Source organism: Corapipo altera, unplaced genomic scaffold (assembly GCF_003945725.1).
Source record: "Corapipo altera isolate COAL_440 unplaced genomic scaffold, ASM394572v1 56, whole genome shotgun sequence".
Classification (NCBI taxonomy): domain Eukaryota; kingdom Metazoa; phylum Chordata; class Aves; order Passeriformes; family Pipridae; genus Corapipo; species Corapipo altera.
Genome location: NW_020884896.1, coordinates 11,201,423 through 11,222,016, shown reverse-complemented (window position 1 = coordinate 11,222,016; position 20,594 = coordinate 11,201,423). Strand labels below are relative to the sequence as shown.

The window sequence follows — 20,594 nt, the reverse complement described above, 5'->3', positions numbered from 1 at the left end:
TAATCTGGCAGCATTGATGAATGTAGTTAATCATAAATTGGAGATAATCAAAAGCAGTTTCAAGAAAGTTGTTGCCATGAACTTTCAAGAAAGTTGTTGCCATGAACTTTCAAGAAATGATAATAGATCTCAACATCATACATCTTTAGGCATTCAGATCACCATTACTAATTTTATTCTTGCCTTTTCTTAGATGATTTTTGTTAATCTGCACTGTCCACCTTCCTATTATGTCACTATTAAAAAAATACCTCACTTAAAAAAATTGGGACCCTTAAAAATAGATACAGTGCTCATTTCAGCATGCAGTTAATTCATAGTCCTTGCAATTTCAACATTTCTTTGCTGTAAATAAAAATGAATGCTCACACTTTTTCAAGTGGCATTTTCATTCTTTTTCAGTTGAGAAAATAGCTTCTTCAACAGATAAATGAGAAGAACTATTGGAAATCCATGCTTATTGTTTTCAGATTTCAAAGAATTACCTGGTGTATAGATCAGGTGTCTCTCTCAGTTATTGGCACAAAAGGCCAAGTGGGATTGCAAGCGCTATAGGCAAAGGGGTGGGGATGGTTTTCATCAGATATGCCATGGAAGATGTTGTAAGAATCCACAATTTTCTGAAGGCCTGAGCATCATTTGTATGTCGTAACTCGGCAAAGCTCATGAAAGCTCAAGTTCATGTCACTGTGACAGTGTTCACCACGCAGTGATGTTGTACATGTGAGAAGGGGCAAGTAGCAGGTACCCATTTCTTGTAATTCACTTGGCTGAACTGAAAGAGCAGCCAAACAACTGGTTGAGAGGAAGAAGCACAGTGCAGCAGAAAAGGGAGATCATTCTGGCACTGGCTGCATCTAATGGAGCTCCCTGGTATTCTTACCTTTAAGGGATTGCCTCGGGTATTCTAGGTGTCTGTTTTCAGAGTTTGAAGAACTGCACTCTTTTCCTGGAGTAGCATTTCTGTGTCTAATAAGGAATTAGAACTTGTAAATGTATCTGAAATGAGGACAGTAGCACTGTTTGGGGTTAATTAGATGTGATGGATACATTTGCAGTGATTCAAAAAAGAGGCGTCATGTGGTCACCTTGTTACTTGGTCAGCATTTCTCACTTGTACTTTTAGCAAGAAGGTGAACTTGATGTAAGTTTGTAAGAAAGACCTCAAAAAGCTGTAGTTTTAGGGTTTCTTCTTTTAAGAGTCAGAAAATATGGATCGTGCCTAAACTGCTTTGGTAAAGGGGTGTGATTTCCAAACGGCATAATGATAATTAAAGTGTTATATGACACATTTCACTTGTGTTATTTTGTATAATCAAGCCAGAAAAATAGACATTTAGACCAGTTTCAGTGTGTTTTCATACAACATAAGGTTTAAAGGCAAAAGTCAAGAAATTGGAGGAGTGAAAGGGACTAAATATGCCTCAGAAACTCTTAGTGAAGTTTTTTGATGGAACATATATGTTGAATAAACTGGAAAAGCATGTAATATGCATCAGCTTAGACTTCATCTAATCTGATTTGGACTCCCCATTGAATTTGGTCTTGTCTCAATAAAGTACTGTCTTTGCTATAAAAGAATCAAAACAAGTCCACAAATGAAAGAAACCCTGACCCTTCTGAAATCAGAGACAAAGGTCTTATTGAGAGCCAGGATTTCATCTCACATGCCTAGAATTTTTCAAAGGCATTCAAGTGTATTGCAAAGCTCCCATAAGATTTCCATATAGAGAGCTCCAAAGTATTGTGTATTCCTTTGCTCACAGACCCTTCCTGTGAGGAATCTACCCACCTTTATAGTGAATTTGGGCCTTGGTTTTCATAGGTTCCTGCTTTCCTTCCCTGAGGCATCTTTCTGAAATCAAATAATCTCTGTACATGATAACTATTTCCAGGGTTTTGTGGATGCAGCTGAAAGTTCTGCTCTGGAAAACAGCTGTTTTGGCTCTTCCATGATTTTCAGTTTTGTGTGTGAAATAAGAGCTACACATCTGGACAAGGTGATGAATGATACTTTGACAAAACCTGGATAGGACTTAGGGTTTCAGGTATTTTTGTTTGTTTTCCTATGTTTATTGAGAAGTAGAGCAACTAGACTGCAAGCCGACAGAAGGCTCAGTGTTGGTTGCGTGTGGGTTTTCTGTCCTGATTCTGTGAACTGAGCTTGTGAATCACACAGTGAGCCCAGTGGTGATTTTACAGCTGCATCTGAAGCACTTAAACCTTGTTCTGAGAGTGATCTCCTCAGGGATGGTCTAATGAGAAGCTAAGTACATGTACTATTCCCTCTTGCAGAGGTTGGAGGTAATGAGTCTGCCATCCTAGCAGGTGTAAAGGAGAGTTATTTGTCACTACTGGTAGGAGTAATTAGAAAGGGAGAGACTGCACAGGAACCCCAGGAAATACAAGCCAGCAGAGACATCTGTAGAGCATCATGTGCAGGATGGTACCACAGTAATTGTCTGGTACTGGATGCATTATACAGCATTACCAGTTCTCTCTAAACAAATTATCTGTGTCCCAGATACAAGATTAGCCAGCACACATTTATTTGTGTGAGCATACTTAGTTGCATCTGGCTGAGATAGGGAGGGGTATAAGAAGGATTTCTTCCCTGTATTTTTAGCGTTGGTGATTGAGGCATTGCAAACTGAACATGCCCACATTTTGACTCCCAGTTCCCAACAGGTAAAATGTATTTGTGACTCCTTCGTTGTGACAAGTCCACAGGTCAATAAATCCCTTTTGTTCTTCTCTTTCATTGAGTGAACTAATTGCTAATGGAAGCAGAAAGGCGGAGTGACATGTCTCTATATCTTGAGACTATATCAATATTGATGGGCGGTTTTTTGCCTTATGGAATAATGATTTTGCTGAAAAGTAACTCATAATTTCTCAGTACAAACAAAAGACATAAGTAAAATCAGCTTAACCAAGTGAGGTGTTTCACCATCACAAAATCTCAAAGGCTGGAGAAGTAGAATTGCTAAGTAAAGGACCATAGATTGAGATATGGCAAAAATGTTTTAATTAATCATTCATACTGCTTTTCAGAGTTAGTAAACCTAGCACTTACTGTTACTTGGCCAGAAGCTCAGCATTGCTGCACCCGAATTAGAAAACCACTATCAAGTCACGTGGTTGAAAGAACATCATGTCTTTTAGGGCTGAAATGTCAAAGTGGTAAATATAGAATTTTGCTCATGCATTCTTCTGGAAAAATTTTGTACAACCAAGCCCCCTGAAATGGGCATGTAGTTTATAAAACATGTATATGCAGATGGGCTAACTTGTACACTGGCAGAGGCCTCTGTGGCACATCTCTTTCAACAAGGTTTGTAAAGAGCATTTTTTTCTCCCTTTTGGTGCCTTTTACATTGGCAGATGACTGTTCAAGTAAAAGATGATTTTTTGTGTAAATTGTAAGGAAAACTTCTTTTTTTTCTTCTCCCACACCTATCCCTCACCCCAAATATATAAATAAGAAATGTGCTGAGTCCAAGGTTTTGGGTCGTCTAACAGGACATAGGAAACCTGTAGGTGAAAGGAGGCCTGCAATTTCCTTTTTCTTGTGTTTTATAGCTCTCCTGTACTTGTTATCATTCTCATCACCCCCCTACTCCATTTTTTTCTTAATCTGTTTTCCTAAGGTTTTCTAAGCCTTTGTGCATATTTGAAAATGGAAGGGATTTGATGTTCCCCTTCTTTTCACTATTGTGATCATCCCCACTCATGTAAAATAAGCACCCATGCGGATGGTTCTCCCTAGTATGAAGAATGGCACAGTGTAAAAGGCAGCAGCATTCTTTTAAGGTACACACAGAGCCATGCGTTTGGATATCTGGCTGCTAAGTCTTGATATTTGGGGATCAACCAGCATGGTTCTGCAACAGCCCTCTTGCTCTGGCAAGACACAGGAACTTTCAGGGCCGTTGGATTGCTGAGGTGCATTGTTAGGAGGCAAAGGAGTCCCAATAAGAGTAATCCTACAAGTGGAACAAACAGTGTGTGCAAAATGGAACTAAAGTTTTTAGGCATTAGATTCAGGTTTGGTAAATCAGCAGTGGTGAAATATTGTCATCAGAGCCCAGTTTGGCATTGACAGAGATTTGGAGTGTCACCAGCAATGCGGGTGCAGCCACCAGATGGGCTGCACTGCTTTACAAATTATTTTGGCATATCAGAATTTTTCTAAACCAGTGAAAGAGTGTGTAATGAACAGTTATGCCTTTTGATATGGGCCAAGTGAGCTAACAGCTATTTTCTGTTTCTAGTTTCTGTACACTTTTGGTTTAGTGAACTGTAGTAACTGCCAGTATCTGCTTCTATCTGCTTTCAGTTTGCATATCTAATGCTGTGCTCCATGTTTGCGCCTTTGAATTCCAAATATCAATCTCCATACTAAAAATTGATTGCCAGGTAACCTTCCATTCTTCTTTTCCACACTGCCCATCTAAGCACCAGCTCTGAGCACACAGCTCCTGCCTGCATGCCATCAGAATGAGTCTGAGCTGCTCAAACCTCAACTCCAGCCTGAACATGAATTTTTGTCTCTGCAGGAATATCAGGGGGATAAAAAAAGTCACCCAGGGCTACCAGTTCTCCTTATTGTTTGTATTTATATTTTTGGTTCAGCTTCTTCCTGGAAGTTTTGATTCCACCAGTTTTGTTTGGGTGTGATTGGACTTGCTTTTTTTTTTCTTTTTCTTTTTTTAATTGCTCTCCTTCTTCTCATTTTGTTTTCTCCATTTTTTCATTGGAGGCAATGAGCCGTCCAGCGGTCGGAACTCCCCTGTCCCCTATCGGCCTGACAGTCGCCCTCTCACTCCAACTTACGCTCAGGCCCCTAAACATTTCCATGTTCCAGGTAGGAGCTGGCACTGTATGTGTCTTGGTGTCCTGTCACAGTGTAGAATGTAGCCTTTGTAACTTCTGTCTTGTCTCCATCGTTTCACACTGTTTACCATGGGTTTCACCCTCAGGGTTTGGAACTGCTTCTCGGCTTGCTGAGAGGAGTAGTGCCTTAAGAAATATGGGGCTTCGTTGTGATTTTTGCCTGTTCTGTTGGTCAGGTGTTTCACTGTTAGAATGTCTTGGTTTTCAGAGTCTGTTTTTGGCCTGTAAGCTGTATATGAGCTACATAGGGCTAGATTTTTCTCCCAGTTGCACCATCTGAGCACCAGCATAGCTCTGCTAATTTTAGGAGTTGGTTTTGATTGACATGCAGAAAAGAGGTGGCCAGTGAACCATTACGTATGTTGTACATTCAGATTGCTGTGACTTGTTTCAGTTTTGAACCCAATAATTCTAGTTTAGTGTTCCTTTTTTTTAAAGCAGGTGAGGATGTTTCTTTACTTGTTTAGTGCAATGGCATGGTGTCCTCAGGCATACCTACAGATCCACAAGGATATATATATATATATATATATATGCCTTGGGATGTCCTCTATATAAAAGGCAGTGTCTGTTTTGAAGTGAGCTGCAGAGTTATTCCAGCATCTGAGAAGATCATCTGTCTTGGATTTTGATGGGATGAGGCTGTGTCCCCATAGGGTTGTGGACATGCATCTGACTGCATCAGTGCTAGCTGAAAGCCTTATTATATCCAGTTATTTTTCAGATCCCCTTCAGCCTAGTGTCCCTCCACGCTGCCAGAGGTTACTGCTCCTCCTCCATTCCTCAAATCTGGCAAATAAACTGTTTGTGTGCACTCCCTTCAGCCCCAGCGTGACCTGGCCTGGCTAAGGTTGGCTGGTTTAACCGCTTACGCTAACCTGGCTCACTTGGACTTGCGTGAGCTGAAGCATGAATAGCTGTGATAATCTCGAGCACGGTGGGAGAGTGGTGCAGCCACAGAAGGAGCTGTGCTCCTGTCTCACTTAGAGCTTTGTGGTGTAGATGTGCGCAAAAGCACTGCATGACTACCCTTGTGATGTTTGTACCTATTTGCTGGTCAAGTGGCCATAACTGATCACACGAGTGAGATACCACAGTGTCCTTGAGTGCAATGCGTTTGCCTGTATAGTTAAGGATGTGGGCTCTGCAGAGCAGGGTTTGCCTCTGTTTCAATGGATTTTTAGGGTTAGCTTTCCTTAACGCCAAAGGCAAGGTTGTCTTCTGTAGCACTTTAATTGGATCTGTGATACACCACATGTATTTCTGAAATTCCTTTTCATCTTTCATTCTGTTGTAACTGAAAACTTTTTTCAGGCAGAACAAAGTAGCAAAATGGGTTTCTGATGTTAATTTTCTAGTTCCCAGTAGCTCGTTTTGGTCTTCTAATAAGATTTTGGCACAGTTTTTCACTGTAGCACTGATTTTGGATTAACTTTTGTTATTTGTAGCTGTGCTGAATACATGAAATGTTGGCTTGGCTGGGAAGGTAGTTTAGAACAAAATGGTTCCTGTCCTAGATTATTGTTTGTAAAAATACGGTATCTTTTAGACATGCTGTAGATTTACTGCATTAGAGTTCTGGGAAGAGTTTTTATTCTGATTTACATAAATGATATACAGTGTGGTGGGCCTTACAAAAGAGAGTTACAGAAAAAAAAAGAAATAAAATCTATCCTTATGGTTTGAGAATTAGTAGCATATCAGTTAATACTGCATAAAGCATCCCTTTTGACTCGCTGAAGTGGGCCTGTTCAAAACAATGTCCAAGGCAGGTATTTTGTGCTCTAGATTTTGAAGTGAATTGTAGTCTCACTGCATTCTCCTCTGCTCAATCCAGCCAGTCAGTTGGAAAGAAAATTGAGCTGAAGCACAATTTTCCCCAGAAGTTATTTGGGATAGTTTTCCCCAAATGGCTTTTATCCTCACCATTGAAATGTCTTGCCTGCTTACATTTCTTCTCTAATTTATTCCACTTTAAGTCATGACTTGATGCATCTACATGTTACAGAATCAGCTCCAAAGGACTTCATACCACATGTCTTTGACTTTTCACTTGTTCTTATATTTTCTTTTCTTTAAATAATCTGATTTTGTACAATACTAGAAATAGCTTTCTGGCTTTTTCTTGTTTACATCCTTGATTTGGTCTGTCTGTTGTTTTAGTGCTGGATATCGTTATCTACAACTGAAGTAGTTTTCATATTCCCTTTTTTCTGTGTCTTAATATCACAGATCAAGGTGTCAACATTTACAGGAAACCGCCCATCTACAAACAGCACGGTAAATGATCTTTCTCTTTTTATTTAAAAACTGGAATGCCAACTGAATGATAAGGTGTGCAGATTAGTGAAAAGCATTCAGTTTTTAATTTGTAAGCATAAGTTTAGTAGTCGAAGTTTGAAACAGCTGTTATTGCATGTCCTGCCAAGTGGTTACGTTTTAAAGCATGTTGTTTCATTTGGATCATATGGTTTAATCTTGGCCATGTGGATATTAATGGCAAAATTGCCACTAGCTGGGATTTTGCTGTTTCTTTAGCATTATGATGCCTTTCAATATTTCACTTCTTTAAATTTATATTTTCACAGTACAAGTACCGGTCATGTTAAAATGCATTAACAACAAACTCTTCTCTGATGGGGAATTCTTGAAATTTCCTTACTTTAAACAAACGCCATATAATAATTTACTTCAACAGCAAAGATGGAGATGTTATTATCAGACTGGAATTCTGAATGTATCTGTGGCTTCAAATAAGAATCTTTAATTAGTGAAGGTATTATAGGTGGCACTTATCATTGACAGGGCTAATTTGATTCTCAGACCCTGTGAGACAGCTCAAGTAATACACTGTACTTGTTTTTCCAGGGGTTTGGATTCTGAGTTGGACAGCAGTGTTAGTGAACTAAGCTTTTTGATGGAGATGTTGCTATAGCAAATCTGCAACACCAGTGATGGCAGAAGGCCACTGCCTTGCCTGTCATTAGTACTGCAGGACAAGGTCCTGTTACAATGGAGTGTGTTCACTCTTCCCTCCTCCTGTGAACACAAAACTGTGCATAGGAGATGATTTTTATTTACTGTGGTGAAAGACAGATGACTCCACTTCTTAAAGACTCTTGAGTTTGCATCCTTTTGCAGACTTTTTATCCAGTGAAGTGTATTTAGGGTTAAGTGGCAAATTAGCAGTTCTACCAGGTTTAGATGAACAGTTGGCTGAGAGGCATTGAACTGAGCTGAGCAGGAAAGCCCAGAAGTCCGTTCTGCAGTCAGGAATTGCAAATTACGCTGCTCTGGTATTGCATCAGGGTTTTTTCCTTTCTTTTTTTAAGTTTCAAACCATATGCTCATTTTTGAAAAAGTCTTAACATTGTTTCTGTTTATTTTTATGGTTTTAATGTATCTCCTCACCTTCCATTAACATGTGAATGTTTAACCTCTGACATCACCAATTCTAATACGTAAGTACTGTTTGAAGTCATGCTTTTGTAAAGTCTGACCAGCTTCCTCCATGCCTGCAATTATGGTTAGATTTTCCCAGTCATAAACTGGTCAGAATTACCAGTGATATCTAACACTGATGTTCCTAAACTACCCTGAACGTGTTGGATGAGCAAACGGGGCATCACTTCGTTAACAGATGTCTTTCTGTTTTTAAAACAAAAAGAGAAAAGGAAAAAAAGTCCAGCACCCTTGCTTCTGATACAATAGCTTCATGTAAGTGAAGGTGATTTGAGCTAACAGTTTGCATCTTAAGAGGTAGTTAAGGCTGGGTTTAATGTAAACTGAATCCTATTGGATTTTTTTTTCTTTTTAATGTCAAGAAGTGAAAGCCATAATGCACATCCTCACATGCTTTTATGAGACTTTGGCTTAGAATGGAATCTTAAGTGGATGCCCATGGCTGAGCTATTTTATTGATGAGGTTCAGTGCATTGCAAGTGCCTTTCCCTGCCAAGTTGATCTGAATGGAGTTTAGTATTTATTAATAAGTTTATATCTGCTTTTGCTACTATTGCATGCTATAAACAAGAGCATGCAGCAGAAAAAAAATTCCCCTAGTTAAATATATTTGTTTCAGGTTTCTATTTTTTGTTTGTTTTGCAGCTTTTCACAGAAATATAGGAAATAATTATCATCAGTAGTGTTAAAATTAGTACTGTTCCTCTGAACTATTTGTTTTCTTGCCCTAGAGGGAAGACAGATCAGTACATAAATCTGGGTTCATCTTCATTAATAATCAGCTGTCCTTAAGAGATATTGATGAATACTCTTAGGCTGAATTTTCTCACTCTTGCCTAATCATTCTTCCACTGTGAAATCCTAGTAAAATCCAAAGCTGATTTGGGGTTATTTTGGGAGTGGGAATGTGGGAGGAGAGGAAGGTTCGATTCCAGCCTATTGGCAAGAGAAAGGCATTACCTTGCTTCAAATTGCAATTAGAATAGCAAAACATGAAAATGTTCACTTCTGAAAATTAACTGCTTGTAAAGTATAAAATTTTGCCAGAGTAAGGAAGACCTTTGTATCGATACAGATTATTACATAGCTAAGTTCCCTGATTGCCATCTAGATGCAGCTGCTTTGGCAGCACAGAGCAAGTCCTCCGAGGATATCATCAAGTCCTCCAAGTTCCCAGCAGCTCATGCACCAGCACCCAACGAGATACCAAAGATTGAGACGGACCACTGGCCAGGTCCTCCCTCCCTTGCTGCCATAGGTATGCAAAAGCAAATGGTGAAACGATGCGGCTTGAAAGGTACTGGTAACCAAAGTAGGTTAATAGTGGAGCTGTAAAAATGGGTAGTAAAGGTGGCGTCCACTCCAGATGTTCACCACGAAGTGCAGCTCTTCTGGTGAGACCACTGAATGTCTGAATCTGAAACTGTTGAATTTTGCTGAGTAGAAGAGGTTTTGCTAAAGGACTTTGGAACTGATCACACAGATTAGCCCATAGGAAAATTTAGTGAACTCTAGTGCAGTAGCTTAAAAAATGTGGTGTGTCACACAAGCCTGACTTCTTTCAGTTATTCTATTTAATCTTTTAGTCCTAAGGTAATAGCGGTTATGCCACAGAAAATATTATTGCTTCCAACCACATGACTAATTTCATGGCAAGAAACGATGTCTGAATTGGAACAATTAACAGACTAAATAAGTCCTGATTTTCAGAGTTATTGTTTCTAGAGACTTTGTATTTTTCTTCTGTGTTGTAGCACTAAACATATTTTTTTTCTTTAATTCATGTGCATCATCATTTTAGATTTTTTTTGTTTTGCTTTGTATTTTTTCCTCTGTTAATTTTCATTGACCCTATAGCATAAAATAAGCTATCTAGCCTGGTTCATTCATGAAGACATGTCCGAAGCACTGAGGTGGTGTTTGTTTCAGGTTTCTGTGAAGGAATGTATGGCTTTCATCACAATGGGATCTTCAGAGAAGTACTGGGAGAGGAGACACAGGGTGGGAGAGCAGAGTGATCAACTGAAGGGGCTGCACATGAAGCAGCAATTTTTTGAACATGTCCTTTAGATAGGATTGCAGCCTGAGAAACATCAGTTACAGGCATAAAACATCTGTATATTTGAAAATCTACATACTTGAAACACTGAGTTTGTCCAGCATAGAGCTGGCGAATAACTATATCAGATATAGCCTGTGCAGAAAAAAATACAACTGCTGTCTAAATGCTTGCACCAATATCACATTCTATGTATTCATGGAAGAGTCCTGGCATCCAAATTGGATTATTTCTTAAGGATATTCAAGAAAATAAAAATTATTCAATAAAAGCTAAGGAACTAAAAGGTAGAACACCTATGTCTTAGTTAATTTTAGCTTTATCCAATGGATCAAATTAGTTTACTTCATTTAAGACTAAAAATAATGCCTTGTTTATTTCAAATATGAGTATTCATTTAGGAGACTACTAGTTTAATTTTCCATTTGAAATGTTAATTCAGATTTGCTTTTCTGAGTCTAGATAAAAGTGTAAATGTAAATCAGACTTTAAGTTTTCAGCTGCTGATCTAGTTACTGGTGCTGTTAAACCCCATGTTTCCAGAACTAGCAATGTGAGCTCCTTTTCTCTATTACATTGAATCTTGGCTTTTGCATCCAGGACCATTGTTTGGTTTGGAGCTCACGTGCAGTTTAAGCTGTTGTTTATTTTATAGCAAGCCTGATAACCATAAGGCAGGCTATCCAAGTGAGTTTTATTAAGAGTGAGCTTTGAAAAAGTCTTTTGACTTTGCAAGAAATTACTGCTTTGTTTATTCAGCAAATCAGACTGACCAGTACTTTGAACCGGCATTGAAATCTTCAAGCTGTGATTGCACTGGTACACAAAGCTGTCTCTGTACTGTGGTTTTATGGAAGCAGGAGCTGACATGAGACGCAGATCAAGTGGAAGAGAGGAAGATGATGAGGAGCTACAGAGGCGCCGGCAGCTGCAGGAAGAGCAGCTCATGAAGGTGGTTATGAATTTGTCTTCATGCTATTTCTGAACATCCTGCAGAAAGGGCCCCTTTGTTTTCTGTAAGATGTTTCTACCACTGTCTTGATCAGCTTTATTTTACTGATATATCTTTTAATTGTCATTTATAGCTCAACTCTGGTCTGGGACAGTTAATATTGAAAGAAGAGATGGAAAAGGAGAGTCGCGGTAGGTCAGCCCTTTCTGCCAGTCGTTACGATTCTCCAGGTAATTAATGTAGGCAATAGAGCTAATAATGAACAGTGAATAATAAACAACATGTTTACACATACCAGGCAGTGTCCCAGAAGAGAGACAACTGGGAAGACTGCTTGATATGTGTATGTGTGGTGATCTGCCCTGAAAGAGTGACCTAATTCTTTACCTGGTTTTGGTGAGGGTGGGAGTGTCATGGCTGGGTTTTAATTAGAAGCAATATGAAGTTGAGGATTCAGGCAATTCTAAGGAGACAGATGTTCTAATATAAATAAGGAGTGAACTAAAGTGTTTGGTGACTGTCACATTGCATACGTGCTAATAGACTGGGCTATTCAAGTACAATAACAGCTTTTGCTTAAACTGATGGTTCCTCTTCCTATTTAGTCTCTTCTCCCAGGGAAAGAAAATCAGCAACATTGACCAGAAGAGCTGCATATTTTGAACACAGCCAGAGTTTTGACCTTGGCCAACATTTTGATTTGGCTGTATTCTGTTCCAGAGCAAAGGCAAAAAAGTTAACTTTGATTAATTGGTGGCTTAGAATCTTTGCCTCATCCCACATTTTGATATACATTTGTGGCCTTCTCAGACCTCCAGAGAAGGGTTTGGAGATTTTATTTCACTCGTTTCATTCACCGTGCATTGTAACACTGCAGCTGTACTTTGAGTCAAGAAGGGACAAGATGAGTCTTTTTGGAGTCTCTGGAGGAGCTGCCAAGCAGACCAAGATTTCCTTGTGTTCCCTGTTGTATAAGTGTATTGCCTTGATGGTCTTGGAAAGGATGCCTGTGGCTCTCCCTCACTGTCTGTAATTTTTACAGGGCCAGAGTCTACCTGCTCAACTCAGAGCTTATGATTTCTTTATTAACCTTAGCACAGGATGGAGGACTCCTTTGTTTGTGTCCGTCCCTCTTTGCAGGGATAATCAGTGCAGTCATCAGCTGCCTTTTGTGGAATCGGTGGCATCCTTCCCAAAACTGCTAATTGTTGGCAGCAATAGTGCCTCAAGTTCTACATTCCCCACCCTCCTGTGGTAAAAATAACATTAAAAACCACCCAAAATTGCATTTTTATTTGGAGGATCTTGTCTGAAGGAACTGTATTAACTGTAGAGTTGCTATTGATCACTATGCTAACAATCTTTATATTTATCCATGTTTTTATCTATGTTTAAAAATACACTCTGGACATTTCAGTAATTATAATTTTGGTTCAGAATGCCAAATTCTCAACTTGTTTGAATTCACTTAGCACTGCCCATTCCCGTAGTTCTCCAATTATTGAAGTCAGTATTCAAACACCTGTCAACTGCAGTGTTACAGGACCAAAACTAATACCCTTTTCTCCTTTGCAGCAACAAGTGGAGAGCTGCAGCATGTGAATAAGGGAGAATGGAGTGTGCTGGCCATATGCATCTTGGCTTGGGCAGCAGCAGAAACTGCACATGAGTGCAATAATCTTTGAGTGGGAAGGATAGACAGGTTCATTCAATTCATGAAAGGTTCAGAGGGTATAATGATATATAAACCACATGTACCACTTAGGAGAGTGGAACTGAATGGACCTGCCTGGGAGACTTTAACAGGAAACCTCTCCAAATACTGCTGATCTTGGATTCTCCATGTACTTTATTTTGGTCCCATCTTAAGTTGCACAGCAAAACTTTTATCTAGATAAGGAATAAAAAGTTATTTTGCGCTGTTGGCTGATCCCTGAGCATTACTTTCAACTCAGTGGAGAATATTTTGATTTTGAACCTGACAAAACCACAGTGCCCTTTCTTGATGATCTGCCACCATGGCACAATAAAGCTGCACGTAACTTAGAGAGTGTGTGAAAGTTTGTGTTGAGTTTGAGGCTGAAAGATTAGTTTCTTAAAGTCAGTGTGTCCGGTTGTGTATCTGCTTGACTACTTTAACTGTGTATTTTATGCTAAATCGTTCCTCAAATGTTCTAACTTTTGAGTTTCCATGGGATTTTTCCAGTAAAATATTTTCCCTTCCTCATCCAACAGCACATGCTTCAGCCTCCAAAACCTCTTCTCTCCCTGGGTATGGAAAAAATGGACTTCACAGGGTAAGAAAATGGTGATTTTGAGAAGTGAAAGGTGGCTTTAATTATCCATGGTATTTATTTCCATATTAACTGTATTGGATTTTCAGTTTGATTAATATTTCTTATAAGACCAGCTGAAGTCAGACAAAACCTAATTTCCCTTCCCACAGACATTGTTAAAAAAGCAAGAAACCAATGCAAGAAATGTTGTGAAAATTCTGAGGGAAATAAAAGACATAAAGCAATTTCTTTTGCCCGTATACCAACCTGCTTGTGAAGTCATGAATTGTGAATTTATGTGCGTATCCCTCTTTTCCTTTTACAGCCGGTGTCTACAGATTTTGGTCAGTACAACAGTTACGGGGATGTGAGTGGTGCTGTAAGAGGTAAGGCTCAGGAGCCTTTTTGTTACAGTGTTGGATCATTTCTGCTGTTTTATTTTAAAGTTGTGGATGTGGTTACTTTGTATTTGCTCAATACTTTTAACTTCCTCTGGTAAATTTGACAATTAACTCAAACAGTTCAAATACCTGTAGAAAATATTGGGTTTATTTTGCCAAATCTGCTATGTGGAACTGATCCTGTCTATGCCAAGGGACTGCTTTAGTATTGGATCAGATTGCAAGTGAGTAATGTGTGTGTTATCAGGAATATGAACTGAGTTCTGACATGGTGTTTTCTGTCTCTGAAAATTACCATCCACCGTGCAGTCTGAAGAATGTGCCACAGTGAAGAAAGGAGGATAGTGCCTTCTAATCCCCATTGCTGCTCATGATCTTCATTATGACTGAGCTAGATGTGGTTATCAGTCATTGCCTAATAAAAATTGACAATAACATTTTGAAAGTTATGAAACTTTGAGACTTAATGTTTTGAAATGTTTTGAAAGAGAGAGCTATTTTCCAAAGTGAGATTGATCCTGACTGTCTTAGGTAACCTATGGTCAGGCATCTTCTGTTGGTGCTTGAGTCTCTTAATAGGCTGTGGAGGAATCTAGGCAGCTACCTTGTGACAGAAGTTACTTGAGCTGAATCCTGCTCTGCACATTTGAATTTTTATTGGCTCTTTATTCACTTGATTGTGGCTGTGGATCTCTTAATATTTCCAAAGTGACCTGCTTTTCCTGAATGAGAAGCCTGCTCAAAATAAAAAAGACTGCAATACTTGGAGTGTTTGAATCTACAAACTAAGTCCAAAATTAGAGATGTTTCTAGCCCTAGAGAATCAGGTGGGATTTTGGAAAGATCAGGTAGACCAGAAGACACAAGGATTATCTGATAGGTTGTAACTGATTCCTGTTCTTCCACACTCCAAAGCTGATGAGATTTCTCTTTTGCTTTTCAGATTTCCAGGTAGAGTACGGGTTTTCATCAATCAACTGACAGCAGAACCTAGAGCATCTACTTGTTCAAGTCTGAATTTCTGCTACAGGGAAGGGTTTCTTAAGACAATAGCTTTGATTTTCCTGCATGTTTAAGCATAATCACCAATGTAGATTCTTATCAACAAAAAAATGGGCACAGCCTCGGATTCCTTCTTGTTACCTCCCCAGAGCTGGGTTGAGATGGCTCACACCAGTTTTGTGACTTGCTCTGTAAAATCCACTGTCTGTTTATACATGAGTTATCTGTAGTAGTCACCTCTGGACATGTGAGGGTGGATTTATTTTCAGCCTCTCTAGTACTGGCCCCAGAGACATATAGAAAGTCTCTCCTGGAGGCAATTTTTTCCCATAGCAGGAGCTTTGAACTCTTCATTTTTACCCTGGAATTTGCTCTCCAGACAAGATGGCTGATCAATAGTTTTCTACAGTGCTGCAATCATAGATGAGCCAGAAAGAGGTGTGCTTGCAAATAGAAACCTTTTTACTTCAAATACTGCCTGCAGGTTTTTTTCCAGAATGGTTTGAGTCTAACTGGCTCCTCAGCACAATCCCAATATGAAGTTGCAATTTGAGATAGAGTTTAATTACTTGGATATTTTGTTAATGGCGTATCAAAATCATGATGATTGGAAAGATAATAAGATTATGGGAGGGGAGCAGAGTTGTCTGTGTATTGTGCTCCAAATGTTATTTCCTTAGAAACAGTGTCTGTGTCAAAAACAGCACCTTTTTACCCTATCCCCATTTGTGTTCATAGTAAAAATTTCCCATTGTAGAGCCAAAAAAAAAAAAAAAATCCCTCAGTTGATACAGTAAATGACAGGAAGGAAAGCCCAGAGGTATAGGAGAGCTTTGTATGCTACTGGGGAGGATCTGAATTAATGTTTCTGTGTATTTGACTAGAGAAGAACTTTACTTAGTCACTGGGGTGGGAAAGGGCCTACCACTCTCTTGGGGTGCCCAGATCCAGCTGGGAAGTGATACTGGTGAGTGGGAAGCTCTCACCAGCCTTGGCAGTGACAGGAGGCTGTGGTGGCAGAGAGGATTGAAAGATCCCTCTGTGAGCCTCAGAGAAGTAACAATGTAGTAGCCATGGCAATGATCTATAAAATAAGACTAAGTAGTAAGACTTGAAGGAAGTCTCAGGGCAAATTCACCTTTGTTTTCACCACTACTTGAGTGCCTTTACCCTCTGTGTGTGTAACCTATGTGTCTGATGTATACCTGTATCTGATGCAGTCCCTCCCGGATGGTCATGTCCCTGGAATGAGAATGGACAGAGGAGTATCTATGCCTAACATGTTGGAGCCAAAGGCAAGTGCAGATGTTATTCACTTTCCTTCAAGACAGTGAAGATTTGACTGTGAAATGCAGATAAAATATGGGAAATGTCTTAGTTCCCTTACTTTTCTTTACCTCACCTCAGTCCCTGCTCCTTATGTGCCATACCTCTCCCTTTGTTCTGGACTTTACCTGTTAACAGGTGTTAGTGCTCAGGCAGGCTGAGGGCAGCCCAGGTGTGCTTCTTGGGATAAGGAAGCTTTTCTAGAGACAAACCGAAGGATACTGAAGGTGCTCAATAGGCAGTTCTCTCTCAGACTTTCACTAGCCAAAGCAGCAGGTCAGACTCAGTGGGAAAATCTCAGATCTGTCCAGTTTGAAAAGTGATGCAGAATATTGTGGCTCACAACACACTGTGGAGGCTGTCATAATGTAAAAATTAGGGAAATATATGGATCTTTGATTGGATGTCTGTCTGGATCTGTTATTTAGCTCTTGGCACTGTTAGCCTGACCACCTGTCAATAATGTTGAATTCCCTATATGAGAAACTCTCCAGGAGATTCACTGGAAAAAGAGACGATGTCAGCTAATTATAATTTAATGTACAAATTAAAATGCTTTTACAACTATGTCTAGAGATGTCAAAAATGAACATAATACATAGAGGGAATTAAACCAGAGCTGTGTTTTAAATCTTTCTTTATTACTGGTGAACCTTCCATGAAATCATGATTTTGCTAAATTTACAAGGATCAGAATTTCTACAGTTAAGTGAGGAGCTGGTTTTGCAAACCAGATTACTATGTGTGCTTCCGAGTCACCTCCAGACAAACTGTACAAGGCAATAACCCTGGCTTTATAAGCTGAGACCCCAGAGCAATGTATAGTTACAAGTGGTTTTATATATTATATAAATAAGACCTTGGGGACATTATCAACTCCAGAGCTACTACTTTTTATTCCAAATAATTTCTCTTTCAGTGCAATAGAAATTCTCAAAGCCACCACTGCTGTTGATGCACCCAGTGATTTGGAATGTTATTTTGGGTGACAAATTCTGTCAGTATTATTAATGATAAAATTTTTGGCAATTTTGATGTGATAATAGAACACTTCCTGTTGATGTTTATAAAGGTGATGCCAGACCCTCAGCATGTGTGAATTGGCACTATTTTTATTCATGTCAATGGGCCAACAGTAACTTAAACCTGATAAAGTAGAAGAAGCTAACTCAAAGTCAGCATGAAACACATGCAAAAATTAGTAACCTTAAGAAGGACCAAATCTTACCAAATGGTTTTCCAGAACTGACAGAATTTGTGCGTCCTGCCAACCCAGATTGAGACATGCCTTGTTATGAATATTTAAATATAAAATGTACTTATGACCGTAGATCTTGACTTAAACTCTGCCTGTTTAAATATGAAAAGTTACATTTCAGTTTCCTATAATGCTGTACATGGTAGCCATTTCCAGTATCAAACATAAACAATGTAATTCCAAGTATAGACTTAATTGTACAATTGTGACAATGTCAGAGTCTCATAAGAATCATATCTTACAATTGGTATGTAAGCACACATTATTTAAGTTATTATTACTTACAATAAACTCAGTGGTGTGTTCACTGATGCCTGAATGTTATTTATTATATTTTTGAAAAGTTCATTGGGACAATTGTTAACAATGGAATGAACTTAATTGCCGAGTACTGCACAAAAATTGATTAGGTTGAATTTCTTCTGATGTTAAAATAATGTAATTAATCACATTTGATAATAGCTACTTCTCCAGAAGAGTTTTGGTGGTCTCACTCTTGTTCCCAGTGGACAAGGAAGACAAGACCCATAAATGACAGTAAAGGCTGAGCCAGTCGCCACTGAAGTTTATGGAAAAACTTCACTGACCCCAATAGGTGTTGGATGAGGGGTCTGGGAATGCTGCTTTCCCAGTCTGCAGAGACATGCAATGAGAAGGACTCTAGAGAGGCTCTGGCAGATGGAACATAAGCTCTCCTAAGTCGTTCCAGGCATGGAAATGTCTGCCCAAGGAGAAAAATCCTAGAAGAGAGTTTTATTTGCCAGGGATGATTCCAGAAACTGATTTTGAGATATTCCAAATCCTTTCCAAGCAGCATTGTATCTATTGGATTAGGCTGATTTAAGACCCACTGACAGTAAACATTTTACTTCAAAGAACCTGTGCATGTAAAACATGGAATCAGGAATTGATTATGTACCAATGTCTGACTGTGTATAAGTTCTGGACATTCTTTAAAATGTAAAGGGAAATCAAGGGGAATGTTAATGGGAGATGTGCTGGACACATACTCTTCTGAAGCAGATTGAGATGCTTAGGACAAATATGTCTACAAAAGTATCTCCTTTAATCCATGTGTGTATGGCACAGCCAGCAAACACAGTGGGCAGTTTTTTTGAATTCTTTAACTGTCCAAAAAGGTGAAGAAAATTATGTGATAAATTCTATTGAATGCAGTGGCACTGACAAATTAATATCTTGTTGATTCAGAGATCTGAACTTTTGACCTTTTTTTTTTTTTGAAGTCTGCTCACTAATTGTCTGTCCTTAGAGCTGTCCACACTTTGACAACCATTAGACCAATGAGTGGCAAATGCAGTTACCTTAATAAATTTTTACATTGATGGATGAGAAAGTGTATTGACTAGAAAGGACTCCATCTGACCAAAGCCAGACGATGTATTATATACAACATAAAAATGAGTGGGGTGGACAAGTACATAGTGGCTTCACAATATGAGGCAGTTCAATACTAAACAAGCCCTGGCTATGTCCAGATGGGCTTGTCTTCCATGCAACATTAGGAAAAAATGATAAGAAAAAAAGAAGCTGTTAATTCCTTTGAAAAAGAAAACAAGTGTTTGTGTGTTTATGAAAATGAGACACATTTTGTTCTTTCTGCTTTAGACTATAAATATAAATATAAATATCTCTTTTTCCCCCTTTTATACATTGTTAACAGATTTTTCCATATGAAATACTCATGGTGACCAACAGAGGGCGAAATAAAATACTAAAAGATGTAGACAGAACCAGGCTTGAGGTAAGAGAAGCAAGTTCCTAAATGCTCTTTCCTGCTGAAGTTGTTTATCGTTTGTGACAGCTGAAACACTGAAGTGTGGGTCCTGGCTAGACTGGGAAGATTTCTCAGCACTAATCAGGGAAAGAGGAATCAGACACTGGGAGGAAGCAGCCTTATTTCCATTAACTGTGCTGAGCTGGGAGCCCCACGCCTCTGTCTCCCTGCTTATGGACTGAGCTTCTCACCCCTTATGTTTTCAAGCATTTAATAATATACTTGTGGATTCGTTAAAAGCCAAAAATTGCACACGTGTCATAGGTGCCATATTGGAATGGAGCAATACTTTGTTAGATATTGGATCATCTTTTACCTAAAAGTCAGTGTCAGCCATCCTTGACAATCAAAAGTCATGAGTACTGTGACTTAGTGGACTGTGACTGGATGATATCCAAAACTACAAGAATTTAAATCTCTGCCAACAAATAAAAATAGTTTACAACTTCGTGGATTAGAAAGACTTAAGCAGCCCAATGGAATCCTGGGGATGTTAAAGTCGTTTGTAGTTAGTTAATATTCTGTGGAGATGAATGGAAGGAGCCACAAAAACTTGGGTAATTTGGTTTTATGCCCATTTTTAGACTACTAGGTATTTGATCACTAGTCAGAATTCAAAGCTGTATTACATTAGTGCCACAGGGAACTCTAGTGCCATCCAGTGAACTCTAAAGTGGCTGGACAAGAAGTAACTTGTGCATGGGACAGACAGCACCAAAAACTGTTTCACTAGCAGTAGTGTGCCGGGCAGTTAGTCTGGCCAGACATCTTCCTTCTCAGAACTTTGAATGTAGCATGTCAACCTGTAACCCTCCTGCAGAGCTCTCCTGAAACCCAGTGTCTGTTTGGACTTCCACGTGTAAGCAGAGGTGACTTGCTAAAGCCTGGGACAGGGGTGTGCAGGAGCTGGTTTTGTTCTCTGGTCTATCAGTGCTTGTTGGATGACTTCAGACAAATAATTTTTCTGTCTCTTGCTTATTCAGCAACTGAAATAGTTCCCCTGATTTCCTTTGTAAACTTCTCACACTTAAAACTGTAATTGATTCATTGGGCACCTGAGTTCATGAGGACTTGGATACATGTATTGCAAAAGCCTTATTTTTTCCAGCAATGGCTCTTACACAGCAACAGGAAATCCCTAAGGCACTCCTACCTCCTCTTGTGTCT

The 20,594-nt window shown here is 39.2% G+C and overlaps 1 protein-coding gene across 22 annotated transcripts in view; it reads left to right on the top strand.

The window, feature by feature from the left end:
• Positions 1–20,594, top strand: part of ABLIM1 (actin binding LIM protein 1) — a 199,220-nt gene that overhangs the window by 172,411 nt on the left and 6,215 nt on the right. For 8 of the 22 annotated variants that reach the window (XM_027648216.1, XM_027648231.1, XM_027648230.1 and 5 more), the window contains 10 exons: positions 4,763–4,867; positions 7,129–7,176; positions 9,446–9,616; positions 11,278–11,369; positions 11,503–11,599; positions 13,605–13,666; positions 13,971–14,031; positions 14,990–14,997; positions 16,269–16,343; positions 19,314–19,394. In XM_027648216.1, coding sequence (XP_027504017.1) covers positions 4,763–4,867; positions 7,129–7,176; positions 9,446–9,616; positions 11,278–11,369; positions 11,503–11,599; positions 13,605–13,666; positions 13,971–14,031; positions 14,990–14,997; positions 16,269–16,343; positions 19,314–19,394 — 800 coding nt within the window. Of the gene's footprint in view, positions 1–4,762; positions 4,868–7,128; positions 7,177–9,445; positions 9,617–11,277; positions 11,370–11,502; positions 11,600–13,604; positions 13,667–13,970; positions 14,032–14,989; positions 14,998–16,268; positions 17,944–19,313; positions 19,395–20,594 lie in introns of those variants that run through there. The other 14 variants (XM_027648217.1, XM_027648222.1, XM_027648218.1 and 11 more) reach the window with 9 other exon arrangements.